The 26360-nt window shown below is 41.7% G+C and overlaps 1 protein-coding gene across 1 annotated transcript in view; it reads left to right on the top strand.

The window, feature by feature from the left end:
• The first annotated feature begins 2913 nt into the window (after positions 1 to 2913).
• MDGA2 (MAM domain containing glycosylphosphatidylinositol anchor 2) overlaps positions 2914 to 26360 on the top strand; it is an 834858-nt gene continuing 811411 nt past the window's right edge. The window contains exon 1 of the mRNA XM_004055127.5: positions 2914 to 4445. Within this exon, the coding sequence (XP_004055175.2) occupies positions 4166 to 4445 (280 nt within the window). The 5' untranslated portion in view covers positions 2914 to 4165. The remainder of the gene's footprint in view (positions 4446 to 26360) is intronic.

Genomic DNA, 26360 nt, shown 5'->3' with positions numbered 1-26360 from the left:
TAATTTTCACATTCTTGTTTGGCAATAGTGTGAATAGGAGTTTGTGTGACTTAAGGGGCCAGCAGGGAAAATGGAAGTTGATGTAAACAACAAACAGGACCTGAGACTTGTGTTTTGGGATGAGGCTAAATTGGAAAGAAAGACAGATTTGTCCCCAGTGTTCTGAATTTGCCTTACTCAGCTGTATCTCTGGAGATACCAGTTTTTCTCACCTCTGTCCCACTACCTTGGTTGAATCTTGTGCCAACCTGTGACTCTTTCCATGAGAACGTCTCCCCCATGCTATGGAGGTTGGAACATCAAGCTCATACTGGAGAATGGAGACAGAAATTTTAAATAAAACTATAGTCAATAAAATGATAACAGGTTATGTGGAATTTTTTATGCTCTATGCAACACCCATATTCACTGTGAAAAATGCAAGAAACTTGTGATCTCTGAAATTATTTACACTGTTCCTGAAGAAAACTGCTCTAATGGGAGATATAAAGTGTGCTGGGCCAGATTTCATAGTGTTCTCTGGGCCTGCCTTCTATAGCTTTTCCCTTCTCTCTGATGTGAACCATCTCTTGCCTGTCCTTAAGCTTCAGCTCAGGCTCACCACCTGGAGGCCTTCATTAGCCAGTGCTAAGGTGTGGTTATATATATTACGTCTGGTTGGTCAGTGCAGCCTGAAGAATGTTGAATTGCAAGAAGCAAAAAACGTCGTTTGAGTAAACTGACAATTATTTCCATAAGTAATCTATGTAGTATTTTCATAGGAACAGAAAACCCATATTAAATACAGTGCATTTAAAAAATCTGTTATGTAAGTCATTTAATGATTGCATGTAAAAGTTGCCACTTTGTGGCCTAGGACTTTGTTTATCTACAGCACTTACAGTATCAGTAGAAGTAATGGTGCATATGTTGACCAATGCACTCTGCCCACTAGATTGTGTGCTTCTTGAAGGAAGGAAATATGTCTCATAAAATCTTTAAGTGTACAACAGTCTAGGATAAGGCCCAGCAAAGAGTAGCTGCATCTAGCTATTTCCTTATTTTTAATTTAAACTACAACTGGAATAAACTGTAAATTGACTGGGTTCTCTAAGTTCTCTAAGTTCAAAGATTTCACTCAGGCATTGCTGAGGGCTCACTGGGTGCATGTTCCTTCCTCTGCAGAGATGAGCATTATACAGAAAAGAAAGGTTCTGGGCTCCTGAGGCTCTGTTCTAATGTTGAAGGTTAATAAGAGTAATCTCCATACTGAGTCTGGGCTCCTTTAAAATGATACACCGACGTTTGGGGATGACAAAGTATTCCAATCTAGAGTCCTTCACACACTCAAAGATCCTATGATTCCATAACTAAGCATTAAAAAGTACAGTACAAATATGGGGGGGAAGTACTACTTGAACAGAACATGATAAGCTGAAATCAGGAAGAGCCTCATGGACAAGATACATTATGTATGAGCTTTGATCTGAGAAAGGAGGTGCAGTTTATTGCCCCATGAAGCTACTGTGCTGCAAGTGTACAGGAATGATCTACTCATAAAAGGCAGATTTCTAAAATCATGAGACACTTTTTACCCCACAGGTGACCAGTAAGTGAGTGTCACTCATTTTTCTTCAGAAATGGCACATATTGACTTTACTTATAGTATGACGCTTAATTCCATCTAGTTAAAGTGGAATTTCAAAAATAACGGGTTCTCAACACTATGTGAATGACCCTCTGGGGGACCTCTCAAAATGTTTGGTTTTTCATGTCTTGTAAACCCAGAGGGTAAGCACTAAATCGCACCCTATAAAAAATAATATGCATAATTCATTTAAGTGAGGAAAAGGACCTTAGGGGAAAGACTGGGGACTATACATTTTCCAGTGCTTAGGGTCCCCCACCCCCAGCAGAAGTACAGCATGGGGAGAGGGACCTGCAGTGTGTCCTACCAGTCTATTATGGGAGCAGATAAATGAATACTGTGCTACAGATTTCCCATGGCAATTACTTTTGTAACACATGTATAAATGTGCGTTTTAAACCATTCCAATCACCTCCTACCCGTATGCTGTTTGAATAGTGAAGCATATATTCAACAAAGTGGACTGCGTACAGGAAACATTATTATCTCGGTTACAGGAAAAAAACACTACTATATTCCCAGATGTTCCCTATTAATTTTTAGCGAAGTATTTCCACACTTGTTGCAATGTAAATTAAAGATGCTTTAGATTTTCTAATCCTTTTGTACCTATAAGTTTTTAAAGCCCCTAAAACATTAGAGCTACCTCTGCCCCAACAAAAGAGCCTGTCTTTCACACAAGGAAAAGATTTTCCAAGCAGTTAACTTTAGTAGGAGACATTGCATATAAAATAATCTCTGAACTCCTAGTGTTTCTTCCCCCAGTGCCTTCATCTACTGTGATGACCATACTTCCTTTAAAGAAGACAGAAATAGAGAAGAAACGTTGCCACTTCCAAATGCTGTGGCCTGTTCTGCCCTCTAGCCAAGCATAACGGATCCTGGAAGACCTTGGGCGGCGGAGAGGAGATAGCGTGTCATGTAATTACCCTGGGTCTAAGGTGGTAGCTGGCCCTTCGGCGTGCAAACGCAGACGGCGGCATCAGAAATACATAACGGGCATTCGCCACCGCGGAGCTCCCCGAGAGGCGAGGGAGCGCTTTGGCGGGGGAGGTTGGAGGCCAGATGCCGCCGGCCTCGCGGAGCCTTTCGGCGTTGTCCATACTGATGAGCTCGGCTGACACAGGAAGGCAGAGCAAAGGAGGGGCAGAGGAGGCGCGGAGGCAGGCGGCAGAGCCGCGCACCCGGCTTTGACGTCGCCCGGCTGCGGCTAGCAGCTCGCGCTCTCAGCACGTAGCGCACAACGTGACCACACACAGCCTTCCTCCCCGGCAGCCCAGCAGCCCGGCAGCCCGGCCGCCGGTCCGCCTGCGCTCCGCGCTTGCCGCTTCGCCCTCCTCCTCCTCCTCCTCCTCCTTCTCCTCTTTCTCCTCTTTCTCCTCCTTCTCTTCCTCCCTCCATTCGCCTCCGCGGCGCGCATCTCCGCGCACACCCAGGGATCCCGGCCGGCGTCGAACCCCAGGCGCCCAGCCGCCCAACCAGGGCACCTCTGCCGCAGCAGCGGCCCGAGCGGACGCCACGCAGCCGGGTGCCCTCCGCAGGCGGCCGCTCCCGCGTTCACCTCTGGATGCCACCACTACGTTAGCTCAAGCGGGGAACCCCTTCTGCGGCTCCCTCCTCTAAACTCCCGCCTGTCCCGACCGTCCCCACCCCCTCCACCTGGCGGGGGCGGCGCGGAAGCGAAGAGGACGCGCGCAGTGCCGGTGGGCACGCGTAGACGTGTGTGCGGATCGGGTATTTGCCTGGCATTCTCCCTCTCTTGCAAGTGGCGGTGCCTGGACTCTGCTTTCGGCTCCGGGAATTGGTGCGGCCGGCCAGAGCACCTCTACGCTGGCGGGGCGCTAAAGGCTATTTTGGAGAGCGGTGGCGGTGGCGGCTGGGCTGGTGTGCCCAAGCGAGCTCCAGACGCACACTCCGCTCCCTGTTGGACCCTGTCCTCCTCCTCCTTCCCCCTCCTCCCTTCCCTCTTCCCCACCCCCGTTCCCCTAGCCCCACTCCTCCTCTTCCTCCTCCTCCTCTTCCTCCTCTCCCGGTTCGGCGATGCGAGTCTGTATCGTGTAACAGGATTGGCGTTGCAATGGCAACTGATGGAATGGGGGAAGGCAAGACAGCAGGGCTGGGGGCTTCGGACTGCGGGCGGGCGGGCCGCTGTCGCCGCTTGACGCCCCTCCGGGGACCTTCGCGAGTTACTTTGTAAAGGCGAATCCAGGCAAGAGAGCCTTGCTCGGTGTCCTGGGTCAGAGGCCACTTCCTGCTCCTCGGCTGTCCAAGCCAGGCTCCTACCGCGCGGCACCCCCGGCCCCCTGCCCGCGCCCGCCGCCAGCCCAGCGCGCCGCCGCCGCCGCCGCTGCGGAGACTCGAGCCCGCTTCCCTGAAGAACACTTAGCCTCGCAGCTCTCCTTGCCATCACCGCCCCCTGCTCCTCCCCGGCGTCTGCGATTTTCCCAGGCACCCGGTGTGAGTGCGGCGTGCGTGTGAGTGTGTGTCAGGGTATTGTGTTGTGGGAGAGTGTGTGAGTGTGTGTGAGTGTGTGTGTGCATGAGTGTGTGGAGTGCGGGGCTCCTGCGCTCCGCTCGCGGCCGCCGCCGGGGAAGGACAGACGGACGGCACTTCCTCCTTCGGCGAGCGGTTCCCGGGCACCTCGGCTCGGCCCGGGCGCGAGTGGAGCGCGCCTGGCTGGCCGCCGGCCTCCGGAAAGTCCCGTTGCGTCCCCCCTGGGCTGGATATGTTCATGTTCACGTGAAGATGGATTTACTGTACGGTCTCGTGTGGCTGCTGACAGTCCTCCTGGAGGGGATCTCTGGCCAAGGAGTGTACGGTGAGTGGAATCGCGACGCTATCGTGACCTTGTGATTCTTAGGCAAGATAGGCTGGTGAGAGAAAATGCACGACTCGCGCCGTTCCGGGGCCCCTCCCGGCGTGGCATTTGATTTACACTTCATCACGTTATTGGGAGCGATAAGGAGGCAGCGAGCGCGCTGCGGATTGGGCTGCGAGCCGCTCCCCCGGCGCCTGGGCTCTGGCTCGGAGTTGGGTCTAGCCGGCAGCAACGCACTCGTGCGAACGAGTGGCTTTGCACTTGGTTTATCCCCGCGGGGAATCCGAGCTCCAGCAGTCTTTGATTTAATAATGGTTTGGCTCCTTGCATGCCACGGTGTCGGTGTCGCGGTTTCCCCCCACCCCCCAGGGAAGCTTCCAGTGTAACCCCGTGAGTCTCCCCACCCCTCTCCGCCCCCCGCCGCCTCCTCCTCTCCACCTTTTCCTTTTTCTGTGAATGCCTACATGCCTTGATTTTCTGGCTCAGGAAGTGGGGTGACAGTTGAGTTGCGTTCTGCACCAGCGGTTGCCATGAGCACTGACTTCGGGAGGGGAAAATAGCAGGCAAGATTCTCGGTGCCAGACACAATTAAGGGACATGTTTGTGTGAATGGATGAGCAAGTGCATGAATGAACGGACTGCTAAGTCCGCGCGTCTGGGTTCCAGGGCAGGACACCAGCTCGCTGCAGCGGGAACACAATCTCATCTCCCCTCTGGAAAACCCAGATTTAGGTTTAGGAACTAGAGAAGGGCAAGCTTGTTAATTAGGAGGTTTTGAAGTCCTCAAAAGCAAATTCAGGTTTTTTTTGCCTCTCAGCAGTTGGCACCCTTAGCTTTCAGGATGGAAGCACACACACACACACACACACACACACACACACACACACACATCAGGTTATAGTTAATAGTGGACTAAAATGTATGTCTTCTCTTGGGACAAGCAGGTGGTGCCCAAAAAATAACTTCTGTGTTTTTGAGGTCTGGTGGGAGGTTAGAGGTGCACCCCTTGAGGGGACATCAAGCGAAGACCCGCCCACAGCCAGTCCCACCCCTCGCCCCTGAGTCAGTGTCCACAGAATGTGTGCTGAAAATCCAGCCCACTTGCCCTTGGTTTCACTCAGGGGTTTGGACTCCGGTGCTGCAGGACTAAGTCAATGGCTGACCCAGGGCAAAAAGGAATGAATATTTGTGGAAGTGTCAGAGCTTTCCCTGCAGACCCTGGAACTGACTGCGGAGTGGACACAGGTGCCAGTGAATCCTGAGTCCTCAAACTCTCTGGGAACGGAGTGCACAGTGGGTGGGTGTTTGGGGATGAATGCTACAGACCCAGCCTTTACTCTGTCCACTGTGTTCTGTCCAGGGCTGAACAGTGCTGAGGTGAGCTCTGGTACCCACTGCACTCCATCTGCTCCTCCCCTTTCCTGTGTTTCTAGCTCCCTTCTTGGTTCCCAAGAAACCTTCACTTTCTCCCGACTCTAAGGATCAGAATGTCCCCTCTCCCAACCCCTCCTTCCCAAATGAAAGACAACTTGTCTGGTGGTGGTGATGGTTGTGGTAATGGGGGGACGTGTGTATGAGAGAGATGCTGAGTCTCCTGGCAGACCTCAAGGTTTGACTGACAACAGGAGGTGGGGCCTGAAAAGAGTAGGAATTAACTTAGTGCTCTTGTGACTATCCTGGACCCCGGTGCCCTCTGAACAGCTGAGAAAAACGGGGATTCTAGGGATGTAGGAATGCTGGAGATAAAGCCTTCTCAAGGGGCTGTGCCTTAGGATGGGAGAGTCTGAATTCTTCTCATCCCATGCCTAACTCTGTATTCCTCTCTCATTGATTCAGATCATCTTAGCTAAAAGGAAGTTTTTGTTCTGGTTTGTTTTTTAAATTTGTGTGTATGAATGTGTGAGTGTATGTGTGTGTGACGGGGTGATGAGAAGTGAGAAAGGTTGGGGACGTGGGGAGACAGTGGTACATTGCTGGAACTATCTGGATCAGAAGGGCATGGTTCCATTTTCCTGTCACTTTTTGTTATTCAGATTATTTGCCCTGGCAAGTCTCAGATTGGGTAGTGGAAAAGGGTAAGATCTAGTAGAGAAGACAAATAGGAAACAATTGCATTAAAATAATCCTGTGTTTATGTCTGTTAACAATAAACAAGGAGGCAGTTCTGCTACTGAGCTGATGATTGTAATGAAAGTGGGGGTCTTTTTCATTTAGTTTTGTTTTTATATTGATGTGGTTATTAGTCATGTAGCTAGGAATAGAATTGTTTTTGTGTGAAAAATATTAATCAGTATTCCTGGCCATTATAAATGTCACAGCTATGAGGTGGGTTAAAAATTATATATTACTTTAAAGATATGTTTTACCTGTCACAGAAGTTAGGTTCTCAAAGAAGGTTAGGCCCCTAATCTTCAGCATTAGCATCACCCTGGAACTTGTTTGAAGTGCACATTTTCGGGCCCCTCTGAGACTTTCTAAATTAGAAACTCAGAGTGTAGGGCCCAGTGATTTGTGTTCATCACCTTGAGTGATGATTACAGTGGACACTGAAGTTGAGAAGCACTAACATAGGCTTACACTTTCATTGCTTTGATTTCGTAAGTCATGAACTTTCTTAACCTAAAGTAGTTTTGTTTTTATTTGTGGAAGCATTTATAAGGAAGAGAACATTTTTTAAATTTATCAAAAAAGGAATCAATTGTAAAGGACATAGACATAAGATTTAGTGTAAAGTTAAAAAGTGTGTTTTGAACATTTTATATGAATAACTTTGAGAATGATTAATTTAAAAGGCAGGGTTATTATAAACAGAAACTTCAACAGCCTAGATAGGAACTTTGCTAGCATAAAAATCTGTATTCCTTTATTTGCCTATATTTGCTACATGTAAAGCCATTCATACTACACACAAAGTAATATTTCTCAGTAGTGTTTTCTAGTATCATGGTTCAAGAGGAAACACAAATGATTTTCTAGGTTACTCAGGCAAAATCACTTCATTGTAGCCTAAAATTGTTTACATGATTGAGAACTATGTCATTATAAACTTTCTTCCCTGGAATAGCTAGGGTATCCCTTTTCTCCTCTACTTCCTCACTGAAAAACTCTGAGCATGAAATTCAGATTCTATTTTTTAGTGAATTGAGAATATTTGCTGTAACGCATGGATTATATTGTCTCAAGTATTTTAATCTTCTTCCTGTTATGCCCAATCTGTTTGACAACCCTGTGCAATACTTAAGTATAAAAGTTTCTGCTATAGACCTAGGAACTTACTGTCATTTATCTGGGAATAGTGCTTAGCAAACTAACTGCACAATAGCTAAGATTTATATATGGTGTCACAGTTGGATGAGGGAGATTATCTCTTAACTGCCTGCCTTCCACCAATAATTCTGTCCTATAAATTTTTTTTTGTAAGTGGGATTTGTACTTTATATTTATTACATTTTCAATATCAGATGTAACATTATAGTAATATAAATTATTTGAAAATATTTCTGAAGGAAAAATTGCAAGAAAACCTCTTCATAATAGAATAGCACAAAAAAATCATATGGACTAACCAAGGCAATTTTAATGGATACTACCCATTTGACAATATATATATTTGGCAATATATATATGTGCATTTAAAAAATTTTACTTCCTTAAGCTATAGATTTTTGCTTATTGGATTTTAAAAAGTTATTTATATTAAAATAATTCTCCCAAATACTCTTGGAATGTTAAAGTTTTGTTTGAATTTTCCTTTTAGCTTAATTAAACATCACTGGATAACAAGAAGTCATTAAATGAACTGGTATCTATTTTTCACGTTATTAATTTTGTTGCACTCACATTTTGTTAGATTTAGGATAACTAATCGATGTAGCTTCAAGAATTGGAATGTAAAACCTAGCTATCTGTATGCTTATTGAAGTACCTAGAGCTAAGTGATCCAACGCATTTTCTTAGTTTTGAAAGTTTTCTTTGTAAGTCATTGTATGGTAGTAAGTCATTTGGGTTAACTGTGTTTTCTAGAGATCCTATTGACAATGACATCATATCAATAATTGTATCTCCTATAAACTTATCAGTTGGCTTGCTAAAAAAAGAAGAAGTACTCTATTGACATATTCTGTAATTTTACTTCTGGTCATCATGCCTTTAATTTCCAAGGAAGTTATTAAACATTATGAATGCATCAGCACAGACAAATCCCTACTACAAACAAAAAACAAAATACAACTCTAAGTCTGAATAGCTTTTTTGGGAACCAAATCAAACGGTGATTTGGTGTCCTGAAATGGTTAATTCACTGTCCAAAAATAGCTTTCAGAATGCATTAGAAGTAATAAATAGAGTAAGCTTAAGAAACACGTGAGTATGACAGATTAGCAAGCTATATTAACTCAATTCAGGTAATATCAGTAAATTTCATACAATTTAAGAATGACAGCCCAGGCAGTAGCTGGACAGAAATGGCCTTGGTGAAATTAAGAACAAGGGCATAAGTGACACAAGAAAGCTCTGGAAGATATTTCAGATGGTATTTCAGTGGGTTGAATCTGGATGGATAGGAAGGGATAAGAATGACATGGATGGTTAGTTGGCCATTACATTCAGTCTCAGGATGTTGCCATTCTCATAGCAAAGCTATCCGTAGGTACATTGATTATGATTTTTTTTCAGATTGGGTTTGGAGAGGCCGTGTGATGAGATACTGCCTTTGACTAAACCATATTTAGGGCGTTAGTCTGTAGGAAAAGAGGAAGAGATTATTTTAATAAATGCTGTTAAAAATCAATGTGAAGCTCTATTACGTACCATCAGCTCCAACCTCTTTTTCCTCTTCTCACTCCATTGTCCCTACACACTCATGCACATTCTTATATTGTCACCACCATGGCCATGATCATGAAAGAAAAGTGGCTGGGCTGCTCATTGTATCTTGGGATCATTTTTGCCCATTCAAAAATTGTCCTTGTTGGTCATATTACTGAGATTTCACATGCAAAATGGGCAGCTTATTTTATATAGTGTTACTTGCTCATGTCCTGTATTTCCCTGGGAAAGCCCCTAAGTGGATTAATAAGTATTTTAGATTGAGCAAGTTGAGCCTAACTTATTTTACAATGAATAAGTCAGTGAGAGTGCCAGGGTTTAGACAATTAACAGTCAGAGATAAAAGTTTAGAGATGAAATAATTCCGGCGAATAGATGTCACAAAAGTAATTCCAGGAAGGCATTTTTCATGATCTTGATTTCTTTGCTTAATCTTATTATCTCTGGTTATGCTTCTTTATACTTATATTTTGCCAATATTTTTATTTTTGTTTTATAGTTGTGAAACACCTTAAACCCTGATTGAGAAGCAGGGTACAAATAAACTTTTCTGAAAGGATGTGCTCTGTACTTTTTTAAAACTTATTATTTTAATGTAACTGCAGTACGACTCATGGGGATGGGATTATAGCATAAGCCTTGTGAGTTCAATTGTATTTTATTAAAACATTGTCAGGAACCATGGTTTTGGGTTGTGTTCCAGGTATAGAGGCGATTCATCACTCATATTCTCTGATTTGATCCTCATGCTTTGAGAAGAGTTTTGCAAGGGTTGGGCTCAAGGTTTGTAATCTATAAAGGCAACAGCAAACAGCCAGATACACTGACCTACTCTGGGAACTGAGCTCGAGAGCTTATGCTCTTTGGTAGCTCAGATTAACTAAGGGAATGTGCTGTCATCTCAGTTAAATAAGAGAAGGTCTTCCTTAGGCTCCCTTTTGGCTATTTTGGAAGGATATGCAAAGTATATTGCATATATTTAAAGTATGAAAAGAGTGAACATTTTTAGCTTCTTTGTAATTGACATTAACTTAATGGTCCCACAAAATAACTTTTGTTTCTTTGCTTCAGTGACTGAGTGTAAACACTATATTACTTAGAGCAAACAATAAAATATTGCATTCATAGAAAACTATATCCTATCTTTATTTTCAAATCCAATTAATAATCTTTTGGCCCTGTAAAATCATAAAGCTGGAGAAGAGACTTTATCGTTAAATCATCTCACTAATTCAAGGCACAGTGATTTTACCATTATGTCAGGCAGATGGAGGTCCTGCATTGTTTGTGAAACTTATTTTCTCCAGGGTCCAGTCGTATTCATTAGATGGATTTGTTTTTTACAAATTACTAAAATCTCTTATTAAAATAATCTCTTATTAAAATAATGGGGCATGTACTTAATTATTTCTATTTTATACTGGTGCAATTCCATTTTCTTTTCTAACTGTACCACCTTGCACTGATCCCATTTCAGCTTTTCTATATCAGTTTCTTGCTACTTTTCCAAGACACTATGCCATTTCTAATCTTATATTTTTAAAAACTGTTTCTTTTCCTGCTGATTTCATTGATTGAATTAAGATCTATGCTTTCTGTTTCAACATCCAAATGATATATTCCCTAGGAGTTACAGAAGAGGATTTCAACTATTATAAACATATTTTTGGCTATTACACATTTGTTATTTAAATACATTTTATGGTATGATGAAAGGCATTAGAAATTATGATGTAACTTACACTTTGTGTTTTTTTACAACTTTGCATAAACAGGAACCTCAGTTTCTTGCTGTTCCTGCTCAAATCTATATTAAGGACTGTCGTGTGGCTGAAATTTGGGGTCATGTGTATGACATGTTACAGTATCTTCAAGCAGTATATTTTTTGTCTTGTTTTGTTGTAATGTGAATGGTGGAAATAAAAATAATCAAGTGATCCTGTGGAAGGGGAAACACATCTTCCTGAAAGAGGAAGGGTTTGTTCACAGCTAGGCGTCTCTAAGTCTTAATGGACAGCACAAAAGGCAGCTGAGATCTGAAGGAGGTGAGTAGGAAGTAAAGGCTATTAGAAAAATGTATCTACTCTTTAAATAATGGCAAAACAGCAAAAGCATATATTTTTATCTGAAGCCACTAGAACTTTGTTGTAGTGCATCAGGGTGAAAAAGAAAAATGCCTGCTGTCTGCCTGAAGAAAGACCATCTTGAGGGAGATTTTTCTCGTGTCCTGAAAGGAAAGGATGAGGAGATAAAGGGCTCTTAATAGAGCCTGTGGTCACTCTGAACCAGATTACTCTTCTCACTGATGGATTGTGGGATTTGGGAACACAAGGAAAGGTTGGGTACAGATTGATCATTGGAGCATTCCATCTTTTACTCCTGAGTGTAACTGAGTTGGGTTTTTGCCTCACCTGTGCTGGACTCCTTACTAGGAAGGCAAGAAAATACTGGAGGAAGATGTGCTGCTTTTCAGAAGTGGTGACCAATTTGAATTCCCCACAGAAACTCTAGGCCTATTTAGGTTCAGTTCTCATAAATTCAGTCAACTAATTAATGTATAACTGCTGTGGATGATGCATGTAGCTATGTAGTAATGTGTCCGGAATTGGTGGGTTCTTGGTCTCACTGACTTCAAGAATGAAGCCGCAGACCCTTGTGGTGAGTGTTACAGTTCTTAAAGGTAGCGTGTCCGGAGTTTGTTCCTTCTGATGTTTGGATGTGTTCGGAGTTTCTTCCTTCTGGTGGGTTCGTGGTCTCGCTGGCTCAGGAGTGAAGCTGCAGACCTTCGCGGTGAGTGTTACAGCTCTTAAGGCGGTATGTCTGGAGTTGTTCGTTCCTCCCAGTGGGTTCGTGGTCTTGCTGGCTTCAGGAGTGAAGCTGTGTAGACCTTCGCAGTGAGTGTTATAGCTAATAAAGGCAATGTGTACCCAAAGAGTGAGCAGCAGCAAGATTTATTGCAAAGAGTGAACAAAGCTTCCACAGGGTGGAAGGGGACCCAAGCGGGTTGCCACTGCTGGCTCAGGCATCCTGCTGTTATTCCCTTATCTGGCCCCATCCACATCCTGCTGATTTGTCCATTTTACAGAGAGCCGATTGGTCTGTTTTACAGAGAGCTGATTGGTCTGTTTTAACAGGGTGCTGATTGGTGCGTTTAAAATCCCTGAGCTAGACTCAAAAGTTCTCCACATCCCCACTAGATTAGCTAGATACAGAGTGTCGATTGGTGTATTTACAAACCTTGAGCTAGATACAGAGTGCTGATTGGTGCATTTACAAACCTTGAGCTAGATACAGAGTGCCGATTGGTGTATTCACAATCCCTTAGCTAGACATAAAGGTTCTCTAAGTCTCCAGCAGATCAGCTAGACACAGAGCGCAGATTGGTGCATTTACAAACCTTAAGCTAGACACAGAGTGCTGATTGGTGCATTTACAAACCTTGAGCTAGATACAGAGTGCCGATTGGTGTATTCACAATCCCTTAGCTAGACATAAAGATTCTCCAAGTCCCCACCAGATTAGCTAGATACGGAGTGCCAATTGGTGCATCCACAAACCCTGAGCTAGACACAGGGTGCTGATTGGTGTGTTTACAAACCTTGAGCTAGATACAGAGTGCTGATTGGTGTATTTACAATCCCTTAGCTAGACATAAAGGTTCTCCAAGTTCCCACTAGACTCAGGAGCCCAGCTGGCTTCACCCAGTGGATCTCGCACCAGGGCCACAGGTGGAGCTGCGTGCCAGTCCTGTGTGGTGCGCCCGCACTCCTCAGCCCTTGGGCGGTTGATGGGACTGGGCACCATGTCAGGGAGGCTGAGGCAACGCAGGAGTCCATGGCGGGGTGGGGCGGGGTGGGGCAGTGGCGGGGGCGGGGGAGGGGCGAGGGAGGGGGCGGGGTGCGGGCTGCAGGTCCCGAGCCCTGCCCCTCAGGGAGGCAGCTAAGGCTGGGCGAGAAATCAAGTGCAGTGCCGGTGGGCCAGCAGTGCTGGGGGACCTGGCACACCCTCCGCAGCTGCTGGCCCAGGTGCTAAGCCCCCCATTGCTCAGGGCCGGCAGGGCCGGCAGGGCCAGCAGGCTGCTCCGAGTGCAGGGCCGCCAAGCCCACGCCCACCCGGAACTCCAGCTGGCCGGCAAGTGCCCAGCACAGCCCTGGTTCCCGCTCGTGCCGCTCCATGCACACCTCCCCACAAGCCAAGGGAGCAGGCTCCAGCCTCGGCCAGCCCGGAGAAGGGCTCCCACGGTGCAGTGGTGGGCTGAAGGGCTCCTCAAGGGTGGCCAGAATGGGTATGGAGAGTGAGCGAGGGTTGTGAGGGCTGCCAGCACGCTGTCACCTCTCAGTAAGTGCTGTAAAATCAAAGAGATTATGCATTAATTCAGGAGACAGAAACAAATGGAAAAACAAATAAAATAAGGCTATGAGAAATACACAAAGGTGTGTACCTAGACAAGAGAGAGGAATTACATTTCCTATTGTGGTTGGAGAAAACTTGAAAAAGCTCGGAACAGTTAAGACTTGAAAGTGGGTAGGCATAATATAGATAAAGAAGGAAGAAAGGGCATTGCTATAGCGTGGGTTCTAGGTGGAGGAACAGTGGTGCAGAAAGAAAAGTAGTCCTGGAATGGGTGTGTAATAAAGCCTCAGCAATTTCTTTAAAGTTTAGCCCAACTAGAAAGATGTATCTGTCCTTTAACCTATGTCATCATACAATTTTATTGTATGATACTCTGGAATTTGCTTAGATATATATGTCCATCAAGATTCTGAAGTGTGTGTGTGTTAAATGTGTGAAGCTAACTGACCATTTCTTCAGAAGATAGGACAGTTATCTCTAAACTTCCTGTGGGGGTAACTCCTTTTGGAGGTGAACTCAAAGACTTTTTAAAGTCTTTTTAGGGTGCTAAAAAGAAGTGCTGTTTAGCAGCAGCAGACTATGGGTCCAGAATGACTTAAATCATTTCGTTCTTTACCAATGTACAGCCACTGAGATGAAGGCATTGCCCTTGTGAAAAGAGAGGTATGTGCTTTCATTATTGTTTTTTATTACAGTGCAAGACAGCATGATGTAGTTGAAAACTGTTGGGTAACTGGGCTTTCTTGTTCAGCTGCTGCTTTACTGTGTTACTTCAGGCAAAAATCTTGATCTCTATCCCTCAGTTTCCACATCGAGTAAACTCTTAGGAGAGTGGGCTGATGCGTAGAAGAAATGTAGATATTAGAAAGAATAAGAAACTATGGTTGCATTTTTATATCTGGAGTAGAAGGGGGAGGGAGCATGGAGAGTTTCCCTTCTGTTCTTAAAAATCTACACTTAGATGCTCTAGCAGTTGAACCTCATAATAGGACTATCATTTAGTTTTTAGACCAGAATAAGAAGCTACGAGGTAACAGAGACCAAGTAATTTTTTTTCTGGAAAAAATATTCTGGTTGTGTCAGTCTAGTGGAAAATGACACAAACTGAGTATTTTTAAACACTTTAAGTATTATAAATATGTGCATGAAAATGCAATTTGATATTGTATTTCGATACAAGTGTAGTTTATATTGTTGCTTATGCTAGTCTCCCTTTCTCAATCCACATAACCCAGGAGTTTCTCCTTCTTTCCTTAACAGTGGTGGTTAGCAAGGAGCTGGCATCCTCCCCCTCATTTAAGAGCTCCAGAGAACATTAGTGTATCCTAAACCTTATGGTTATGGGTAAATTTATGCTTATATAAATCTATAAGTGTCTTCAAATACGTGTATCAATCTTGGTTTTGAATCAAGGAGTAAGAATATTCTTAATATTAATAGTGTTCAAGACTAATTAATAGTCTTCATTTCAAGACTAATCGAAAAACAGCAGTTTATAAAAATCAGCCATCCAATTGGAAAAAAATAACCTAGGGATATATTTATTTATAATACTTATAATTGGTAGTTAATACATAAAAACAGAAAATGAGGATAAACCATTAAATGGGGTCATCACACAATTACTGTGTCACATCTTCTAGTTTTGATCCAGAAGTAACCAAAATTGGTGTTTCCCACCCAGTCACCTAATCATTTAAAACCTTTTTAAATTAGAATTAACTGAAAAGGACTGAGTGGGACTTTACTCACCATTAAACTGTAACAGCCACATACCTAAGAAAGCATTTTATACATAATGCAATCGTTTTCTTTGGCAAACACTTTCTGTTTTTGGAGGGCGGAAGGTAGTCCACTTCCATATTCTCTATTCATATAATTAACTAGATGGCTGTAATTGCTTAATTCAATTATTCTTCTCCATGTCTGAATATTAACTCAGTATTAGTCAAGTATATTGGTCAAGTATCTCTTTAACCACATAGAAGGCAATCTTTACTCAGGACTGTGAAAGACAACAAAAATTGTTAGTTGAGAAGATTTTTCCCATTATGTGAAATGAGCAATATTGACTTTGCTAAACAAATCACCTTAAGCAAAGACACACAGTACTGTGTAATATGGACAGATGTAACTGCCAAGTAATTTCACAGTTGTCAGTCTAACCTGGTATCTCAGAATGAGTTAAGTTGTTATCAAGAATTGGCATAGTTACATGTACCCTAAAACTTAAAGTATAATAATAGTAATAAAATCAATTAAAAAAAAAGAATTGGCATAGTTAATGTTTTTATTTCAGTTCTGAACTTGTTCCTTGTTTTTTATGGGTTACTCTACGCCATTGTGATTCTCTCTCATCCTTTGAGTAACTTATATTTTTCATTTGGTTCATGTTTCACACTGGTTTGTACCACCTGTACAACAGAGATGCTGTATGCATTGTAGAGTTTTAGGTCTTAGTCCCAATTAATCAAAGCTCAACCTTTGACTAATTTTGTTCTTCCTTTGTTGTGCATAGATTTATCTAAATATACTTGTCTAAGGAAATGCAACCCTTTTCCATTATGACCATTCCCTACAATATTATAAACTCCATAATGACATAATTACTGTGAAAATCGGGGTTTAGAAACCTCCCAGTCTTTCCCCAAGACAAGAATAACTCCCAGTGGACTGCAGCCTGAAATAATCTGTCTTGTTACTCAGAGTCTGCTTACTCTCTGATTATTTCCTGTGCCTCACTATCAAACATCCCTCCAATTGCAGCAGCTGGTGTGGAAAGTGGCCTTCTTCTTGCTTCCTGTGATTTTGCAGTTGAACTGTATGGTCATTATATCTTTTTGATTCATATTTCAAACAGTGTTTCAGTTTTATTTTCTGTCGTCATTGATACTAATTTAATGCCTTAACTCTCTAAGCTTACTTATGCAAAGAAGTACTTTGACACCCTTATGTTTAACCACCTTCCCTCTTCCAGAGAGAGCTAAAGAAGATACACACACACACGTGCACATGTGCATATACATACACACATTCATAATACAAATATATGTTTGTGTATAGAGTATTTGCATGTATACTATAAAAAATACATATTACATGTTCATGTAGAAATCAATTAACTATGTTAAGAGTATGTAAGAGTGTGTGTGTGTATTCAAAAAATGCATGGAATAGTAGCTAAACTTTATTTAGGCTAATCCCAAGAAACTGGGTGCTTTTCCCACTTCCCTTGCAAAGCTGACTCTAATTCAGTGTCGGCAGCAGAGTATGCAGTCTCTCACCTAATACTCAGTTTGTGTTTGAATATTTGTGATACATTCATGTTTCTATTGTTCATGGGTTTACAAAATTACCTTTAGAAACTCCAGCTACTGGCTGGGTGCGGTGGCTCACGCCTGTAATCCCAGCACTTTGAGAGGCCGAGGCAGGCGGATCACCTGAAGTCAGGAGCTCGAGACCAGCCTGCCCAACATGTCGAAACCCTGTCTCTACTAAAAATACAAAAAATTAGCCGGGCGTAGTGGTGGGTGCCTGTAATCCCAGCTACTCGGGAGGCTGAGGCAGGAGAATCCCTTGAACCTGAGAGGCAGAGGTTGCACCACTGCACTCCATCCTGGGCAACAAGAGCGAAACTCTGTCTCAAAAAAAAAGAAAAAAACTCTGATTACTTCTTTATTTGCAGTTGACAAAAGAGAAATATTTCTTAGCTGCCTAACAGCAATGCATGTGCAGTTTATTCTACCTGCATTACAGTAATGTGTATATTTGAAGCTTAGCATCACTTGCATATTCAGAAGACCATCCCTGCCGTTCTATTAATCAGGTCTTTAAGTTGTATTTTATTCTTTATAAGTGAGCTTTCAGTGCACCAGGCATATCTATATTCATGTCTGGATTCTAAAATACATGCACAAACAAAACTTAAGTAACTTGGATTATCTTTCATCTTTTTTCACCTATAATTGAAAAATAATTAAAGATGAAATATAGTAATTTTTCATAAAATAATTGCCATTTATCAAGTGCCTACTGTATGCCACACCTTGTATTAGAAGTTTTATACACATTGTACCATACGCTAATCTTTGTATGAGATAGATGCAAAATCTGAAGCTCATGAAGTTTAAATAACCACTGTATAGTTACTGGTGGCTGAATTTGGAATCAAATATGAAATGTATGTAAAAGTAAATACTTGTATTTACACTTATTTATATTATTAAAATTATATTCAGATATGTGTGTGCTTATACTTAGTCTAATTAAATCATAAAAGTTAGGTAGCTTACATTGTGCTATGCATGAAAATTATCTTAAACAGTATATAGTTGAAATGCAACTTGGGTAATAATACATTTTAGCTTGTCACATGAGAAGTATATGTAGGTAGCTAATGTCAGCACTTTATACCATATGGTTTTCTTTCTTAGAAAAGAAAGATATGATTTATAATTCTTTTTTCTTTTCAGTATTGAAATGCCCATACTGAGGACTCTCTCTCATATAATTTATGTTTGGAATGATAGGATATTTTAAGCTTATTCATAATTAGTAACATGTAAAAATGAAGAAATGGTTCTACTACATATTCTGCATAAGTAGTTATATTCCTCCATGTAAAATAGTAGGTATGTGCTTATAAAAAATAACCACTGTCAGGTATACTACTTTATTTCTCCCTAGGCTGATTAACAATCACTGGTCTTGGAAAGATTGATAGTTAAATGTCATATTTGGCCTGATTTTTGCTGAGTTCCCTCCGGGTATTGCTTGGGCATTTTTCGCACAGAGTTAATTGAGGAGACTCTATCAGCGGATTTCTTTTCTTGAAAATCTTGTTGTGTTCAAGAGGACAGTTGATTGCGAGCTCTGCCCTTCTCTTAGCTGACAGTGAGTTCCTCAGACCTCAAAGCTTACAAATTAGTGCAGTTTAGTGATTTGTTTTAGGCTTTTAGCTACAGTATTTGCCACTATAAAAGTCATTTTTCCTATGCTTTTTGAATGCTGTTATTGTGTCCTATAGTATAACCCTGTATCATTGTGACTATTGTGTGATTGATACAGAAACTGCTTCAATAGGAAACCATTTCAAGAGAGAACAGGAAAGGTATTATATTCAGCTGTAGCGCCATGCATTTCTAAGCAGCTGATGTTTTCTTTAACTGATAAACATCCCCCCTCAAATTTTCAGAGGCAATTGAGTCTTCAGAACTTTAACTCTTAATTCAGTCTGGCTGCAAGAGCACTGCCCTGAAATTCATTATACATTCACATTTTACAATTGGGAATTCATTAATTCTGTAGTATAACTGCTGTTATTGTATTTCAAAGCCAGATCTCTTCTTTAAAAAAAAAAAGCATGGAGAAGCACTGATTTTGTGAATTCCTTCTTTAAACAATGGCTTCCTAATATCTGACCAAATGCTTGAAACTAATGGGATATGACTTTTTGCACACTGGAAATAGCGCTAATGTTAAATGGTGGAGCCATCATGCATTTTGTGACAAAAAATTTTAAATTAAACTGGAAGCCTTTGTGAAGGGTAGAGTAAAAGATGAGTCAAATCCAAGTTCATAAGAGTTTAATAGATTTCATGATTTTACAATTTACACATTTAGTTCTATATTTGGGAGTACTTATAGAATATAGTACACCTTTTTAAAGTCTTTCTCTGCTTCCAATTTTTGCATTTTGTGATATATTAGATGCATGCTCTATTTTGAGTGAGAGTGGATAGTGACTTCATAATTGAGGTATACACTTATACACCTAAGATTTAAGTACATCTCTATGTTGTGGTTTATCATTTAATTTTACCAACAATAATTAAATAATATCCATGAAAAGCTGTAATAGAGTTTCTTAAGTAAAATAAAAGGTAAAATATCTTATGAACCTAAAAATGCCATTTAAATGTCTTTGGCTGTGACGAAAGCTAATTTAGACTTTCTTAAGATATTTCTAAGTTTGTTCTAAGAATATTTTTAGCGGCTTAACTATTGACTGCTTCTCATTCATTTTACATAGCTGTCACCCTCCCAACAATTATTATGACATTTCAGAGGTTTTCACAGTAGTAATGAAAGACTCAGCATTTCTACAGATGGAAAGTTATTTATAAAGCAAATAATGAAAATAGTAAAGCAGAATTTCAACCTACTATTGTGCTCTGCTCTGGGGATTAGACTTGAAGTTGCATGGGTAGGAGCAGATGTGTTAGCCTGGTCATAATCTTAGCCTAGAGAAATAGGAATAAATTTATTGACATAGCAGGGTGATAAGATTTCATGTCATGAGGATTAATAGAATAGATCAAAGCAGAATGCAGTGTGTTCATGTCATAGGTTGACTTCTCCAGGAAACCGACCCCAAGTGGAAGGTTTACATGCAGGTGGTTTATTAGAGAGTGATGTTGGGAAGAACACCTGTAAGGGAAGAAGGGAGCCTGGGAAGAGCAGAGGGAGAAGGTGAACTCTGATTCACTTGCAACAGAGTCCTAGGCTGAGTGCATGGGATGCTGTAGAGTTGGGATGGACCTTCAGAGATATTCCAAATAGAGAAAGAATTCTGTTTACTCTCTTTTCTACCAGTCCTTGGACGTGGGTTGCCCCTGGGGCAGAGCCAATATATTTGGGTTAGGCAGCTCCCTTTACTGGAAGGGAAATTCTGGGAGGAACTCAGTTGTGAGCAATCATCAGGTAACACTCTTGGAAGTTGGGAGAGTGGATGTCTTCTTCATGCAGAAGGAGTTCTGAATGTTACATCCCATCTTAGACAGCTTGTGTTGCTCATATCTGCTTGCTTATCCTATTTGAGAACTGGCCCTCCAGGAGCTGGCCTTTTATCTTAAGGAAACTTACAAAAGAGGATGGTTAGCAGGACAAACGTCAGCCAGCCCCTATGTCTGGTCTCACAACCGTGTCTGATACTCATCATTCCTCTTTTCTACTACTATTTCTAGAACCCATTACCCTTAGCTAGCAATTCTAAAGGATTAGATTGTGAACTTGGCAAAGTGAGCTGAAGGGCCTAAGATCTTGGTCACCAAGATCTTCTCAGGTCACAGCTGATGGATTTATCGGTTTTCTACCAGAACTAGGTAAGAGAGCATCAACACATTCTTAAAGTGGGTCACTGGGGTGCCAGAGTTCTTCTCCCCTGCTCATGTTACATAACAGCAGCCTTGCCTCCTCCAGACAATCAGGATTTATTATCCCAGCCTGAAAAGTGACTTTGTTCTTTGCCTGCTTGTCTTTCGCATAAGGAGCCCAAATAAACAGGTGACAACTGTCACAGGAGTTTGAGACTTTTGCTATTGTCCCTAAGAAAAGTGTTCCCCCTCTGGGAACCAACACGTCTTAGCCACACAGGCCCTGTAATTCTGGGGACAGGAAGCACAGGTACCCTACATATGTCATGAGAGTGAAGATAACTGAGGATACTACACTGTCTCCTCTTGGTTCTTGGACTTATGTATTCTACCTACTAGGGACACAGCTACATATAATAGTCATTAATTTAGAACTGTGTCATATCCTGCAAGTGTGGGGTCCAACTTTAAGAGTATCATCTCCAAGCTGCTGAATTAATGCTGCTCCTTCAAAAGTTTTCTATTAGATGATGTGATAGAACCAGTAAATTCCATTATCATTGCAGCACCTTCTTTTCTGTTCAGTGGATCCCTTTGGTTAGTACAATGTTAGGAGAGATCCTGCTTTAGGTATATCACATATTCTGAAATCTCTTACATTGATGTGTTTTATGGGGCACTGTAGGCACAAGGTAACTGTCAGTTCCAATCAAGATGAATTTCTAATCTTTCATTTGTAAATGGAGTCCATTGTACTCAATTTCTACCAAATGCCTAGTTAGTTTCCTTGAGGAATGGGGTACATCAGGGTCCCTCCTGCTGGCAGGCTGGACATTTAGCAGCAGCATTAGCTAGTTCAATGCTGATGAATGGGAGCTTTTGCTATTCAGTGTATGGATAATGTCCATAATTTTCACTACGGCTTCTTCCCTTTTGTGTCTATTGATGCAACATTGGAGTAGCTGATGGCAAGCTGACTAATGTCAATAAATCAAGTTATTCTGTATTCTGATTCCAATTGCTATTGCTCTGTAACAACCCACCCCAACTTTGTGGTATAAAACACTCCCTTTATTATATTCGTGGATTCTGTGGGCCAATAATTTATATGAGGGATATTCAGAATGGCTTATCTTTGCCCCGTAATTTCTGAGCCCTTACCTGGGAAGACTTGAAGGTGGAGGATGACTTGACATCTGGAGGCTGGAATCATCTGCTGGCATCTTCACTGACATATGTGATACTTGAGACTCTGGCAGATAGCTGGGACTTTGGCTGAATTGAAAAGTTTGGGCTTTCTTACAGCATGGTGTGAGGATTCTAAGAGTAAATATCCTGAAAAGGTACAAAGGATTGCTTTGAATTTTGCCTTGGAAGTTACATGCATCAATTCCGTGACACTCTATAGTTTGAGGCAGAGACAAAGGTCCACCCAGGTTGAAAGAAAGGGATTATAAATCCCACCTCTTTACACCTCTTTATGGGAATAGTGTTAAGTTTACATTTAATGGAGGACTTGTAGAATTGGAGAAATTGTTGTGGCCTTTTTAAAAGAATGCAGTCTGCCACATGCCTCTTTTGTGGTGGATGCTCTCTGGGGGACAATAACATTGTCTACAAAGATCTCTCTACTTTGTGCCCGCTCCCATAGGAGGTACATTTGCATGCCTGTTTTTCTGAGTTATTGTTGCTGATTTTCTGTCACTTCTCTTTGCAGGCCTCCAGCCAACAATCAGCTAAGTTATTCACTGCTGCCATTAAGACTATGTTTATTTTTACCGCAGCCACTTCTCTTTCCATACAACTTATATGGTCCCTGAAGCTGTACCCCATTGGGAATATTTTCTCTCATTGCACTCTTTGAAGGCACCCATTAGTGGGGCTGCAGGGCAGGTGCAGTACCTTTTTGGTTTATACCACATGTGGAGCTAACCGATCTGTGAACCTGTCGTGAACTTGGTGGTTAGACAGGACTGCCCATGCAGTCATAGGGATGAGCTGAGGGAAATGAGGCAGTGCAATAGGAAAGATGTAGGGGTTTGCCATTTCTGCATATAGCTTACTTGGGCTTTCTCTGTCTACTTGTGCTTAGTCCCAAATGTATCATTTTTATTTAATAATGGATTGCTACAGGACCTACTTGATCTTATGACTTGGCTGACAAAACCTAGTTATAATGGACATTTTTGGCACCATGGTCTCTTAATTGCCTATTTTCAGGCATTCTGCCTAAGTAAGTTCCCAGTAGTACGCCATAAACTGTTTGTCAAGTGATTTGTAATTCTATATTGCAAATGGCACAGGCTTGCTGAAAAACCTTCAGTGGCTAACATTGTGATTTTTCTACAGGGACTTGCCGTAGACTTTACGTGTGGCTTGTCACACTAAAGATACTTCTAATATCATGGGGTGTGTGGGATTATATGGTCTAAGCTTGAGGAATTAATTCTTCAGTTGAACCTATACCTCCTCCAAGGTCTTTAACTGCCCTAAGCCCCAGTCCAAGCCAGCATCCTTCTGTGGCACTGGTAAATAGGTCAGAACAGTATTCCCGGCATGGATTGTGTTCTCTCTTAGATCTGAAGTGTTCTGTTATGGATTGTGCTACCTTCTTATTGATGGGGAAAGTGAGCTAATATGTTCTTTTTTTGGAAGATTGCTCTTTATTTTGGAATGTGCATCAATTTGTCTTTCTCTTTGGAAAGATTGTCTTTCCATGACTCAGGCCATAAACTCCTACAACTCAACTGAGGAGGTGTCTGTTTTCCATCCTCTGAGCACATGTCTTACCCAGACTTCCGAAGTACTTGCCACTTTTTGCTTATTCGGTTCTCTTACAGGATGTCATTGATATTATGTAATGGACCAGGATAATGTTCTTTCTAATATCCAATACATTCAGATTCTTTCAGACTGTATTATGGCAGAGGACAGAAAAGTTATTATAATCCTGGGTCAGGATGGAAGATGCATACTGCTGTTATGTCCATGTGAATGAGAACTGCTTCTGGTTCACCTTCTTGGTAGAGATGGATAACAGTGTTTTTGCTAGATCAATTGCCAGGTACCATGAACTAAAGTTGCATTAATCTGCTGTAGCAAAGATACTGCAACTGGCCAAGCACTTGCAACTGGGGCTTCTACTTGGTTGAATTTGTGTAGTTCAATTCCAACTTCCAGCATCTATCTGCTTGTTTATCAACAGGAGTGGTGAATAAAATGGAGGGCACAATGAGGACTATAAAATGTGCCTCCTTTAGATCTTTAAAAGTGGTACTGATATCTTACATTTTTTCTAGAATGCAATACTGTCTTTATCCTAGCAACATTATCATCAGGGTGTTATTAAATCCTGTATCCTGGGAGGGTCCTCCCACATCAAAAATGCCTCTCTTATCCAACATTATATTCCTTCCCATCTTAATCTAGTGTCCTTAGAATCAATTCATATACATACTCTTCTAACTTCTGCCAGTACTTATTGGCTAAATCTGCCTCTTTCAGAGCATAGTCTTTTTTCTTCTTCTTTTCTCCCTTGGTAATCTCAGCACCTTCATTGCTAGGTTAATTTGTAACTTAACCCTGGTGATGAGTTTGGCTGCCAGTAGGAGAGTTGGGGATATATTCTAAGGGGAAATATACTGTCTTGATAGGTGGAGATCTCTTCATGACTGGAACTCTCAGTTATTCAACTTTATGTTCCATTCTCTGGTGACCCAGCATCTTCAGAATTGGTTCCAAAGTTATTCTACTGATTCTACTGGAACATATTGGCTGGGTCCTGTGGCTCTTTTGGGCTATTGTCCCTGTCCTCCTTTTGAAGGGTTAGCACTTCAGCCAGTTGTGACTTACCGTTAGTTATTAGCCAGTTGGCCAGCAGAGGAGGTGGTGGAAAATCCTGGGTGGGACTTACATTCTTTTTCAGGGAAGAGTCATCTTCGTTGTCTTCAAGCAGGAAACACTAGTCTCTTAACAGGGAGGAGACTTCTGTAGGCACCTTGTGTCCATAGGAACCTGATGATCGAGATTATTGACTGCATCAAACTAGATTTTGTTATCTCTAGGGCTCTTTATTTTCCTAATTTGCACCCTTACTTTCATGTAGCTAACTTTTCAGGTGACTTCAACCATATCTAGAGCTTTGCTCTTATAATTAAGTTCTGTACCTGAACCTAAGGAATTTTTACGCAATTTGTAGAGGTGAATTTCTTTTTATTTACTCCATGGGAAGATCTTTGGCCTTAAATTGATGGTTGTGTTAGTTTTCTTTTGTTTTTGTAACAAATTACCACAAACTTAGTGGTTTTAAGCAATATTAGTTCTCTATGTAGGTCAGAAGCCTGACATGGGTCTCACTGAGCTAAAATCAAGGGGTCAGCAAAGCTGCACTTCTTTTTGAAAGCTCTAAGGGAGAATCCATTTCCTTGCTCTTCCCAACTTCTACAGCCTCCTTTTATGTCTTGGCTTGTGGCCTGTTTGTTCCATCTCCAAAGCTAACAACATCACATCTCTCTGTGCTTTTCTTCCATAGTCCTGTCTCCCTCTGACTCTCCTCTTTTTCCGCTGTCTTGCACTTTCTGAGACCCTTGAGTACATTGGACCCACCCTGATAATTCAGGATGTCCTCTCTATTTTAAGGTCAGCTGATTAGCAACTTTAATTACATCTACAATCTTAATTCCACGTTGTCATGCAGTCTAACATATTCACAGTTTCCGGGAATTAGGATGTGGACTTTTTTTGGCGAGGTTTGGTTTGTTACTGGTTTATTACTGCTTTCCACAGTAATACATCAGTGTCATCTTTCCATTTTCCATTGGCTTTCTCAAATGCGTGGGTAGCCTCCAGAGATAACCATCTAATTTTGTAGTCCTTGTAATTATTACTTCCCCCAACTCTTTAAGCACCAGCGACATTTCACATACCTTCCTCTGGTATATTATCCCAGTTCACCTAGAGAAGACAGAATTACATAAAGCTCAAGAGCAATCTCAGTCATAGATCTCAGCAAATCTCAGCAAAGAACTATTGCTTCCACAGTATTCCCTGGATGAATGAAATCTATTCTCCTGGAAAAATCATTGCTATTGTCTTGTTCGTATTTCCTGAGTTTTTTGTGTTCCATAGAAAATTGATTTTTCTATTTTAAAAGACCTTAACCGTGGCAATTTCACATCTTCTTATGGTGAGGATTATTTCTTGTCCATCTAAGATTCTTATGGGATATTGAGGTTCTACTGGGATAGCACTCATATCCACCAGTGGCTCCATGAATTGGTTTTTGGAAGTTAGCAGGATAAAAATGGAGAGAAGATAGTTTGTCAGACAGTGCTTCAGCCTGAATCTGTCTCAGACTTTCAATTACTTCCCCATGGTGTGGTAAGAATCTGGGCCACACAGGTCAGTTCGTCAGGGATTTTGAGATCCTGATTTCTGACTCTGAGTTATAGTTCTTATTCATTTTTACTTTTTTGAAAAAATTAAAAGTGATATGTTTTCTTTCCACTATTAATTATCAGTTGCTGGATAAATATTTGTGTGTGCCTTGGGGGAGGGGAGCAGCACTGAAATGATCTTTGCAATTTTAAAAATTACTAAAGAGTTATAAGGTACTAATTTTTTATGCAATATGCACTTGCCT

Source organism: Gorilla gorilla, chromosome 15 (genome assembly GCF_029281585.2).
Source record: "Gorilla gorilla gorilla isolate KB3781 chromosome 15, NHGRI_mGorGor1-v2.1_pri, whole genome shotgun sequence".
Classification (NCBI taxonomy): domain Eukaryota; kingdom Metazoa; phylum Chordata; class Mammalia; order Primates; family Hominidae; genus Gorilla; species Gorilla gorilla.
The sequence above is the reverse complement of the archived record's forward strand: the minus strand, read 5'-3'. Positions and strand labels throughout refer to the sequence as shown.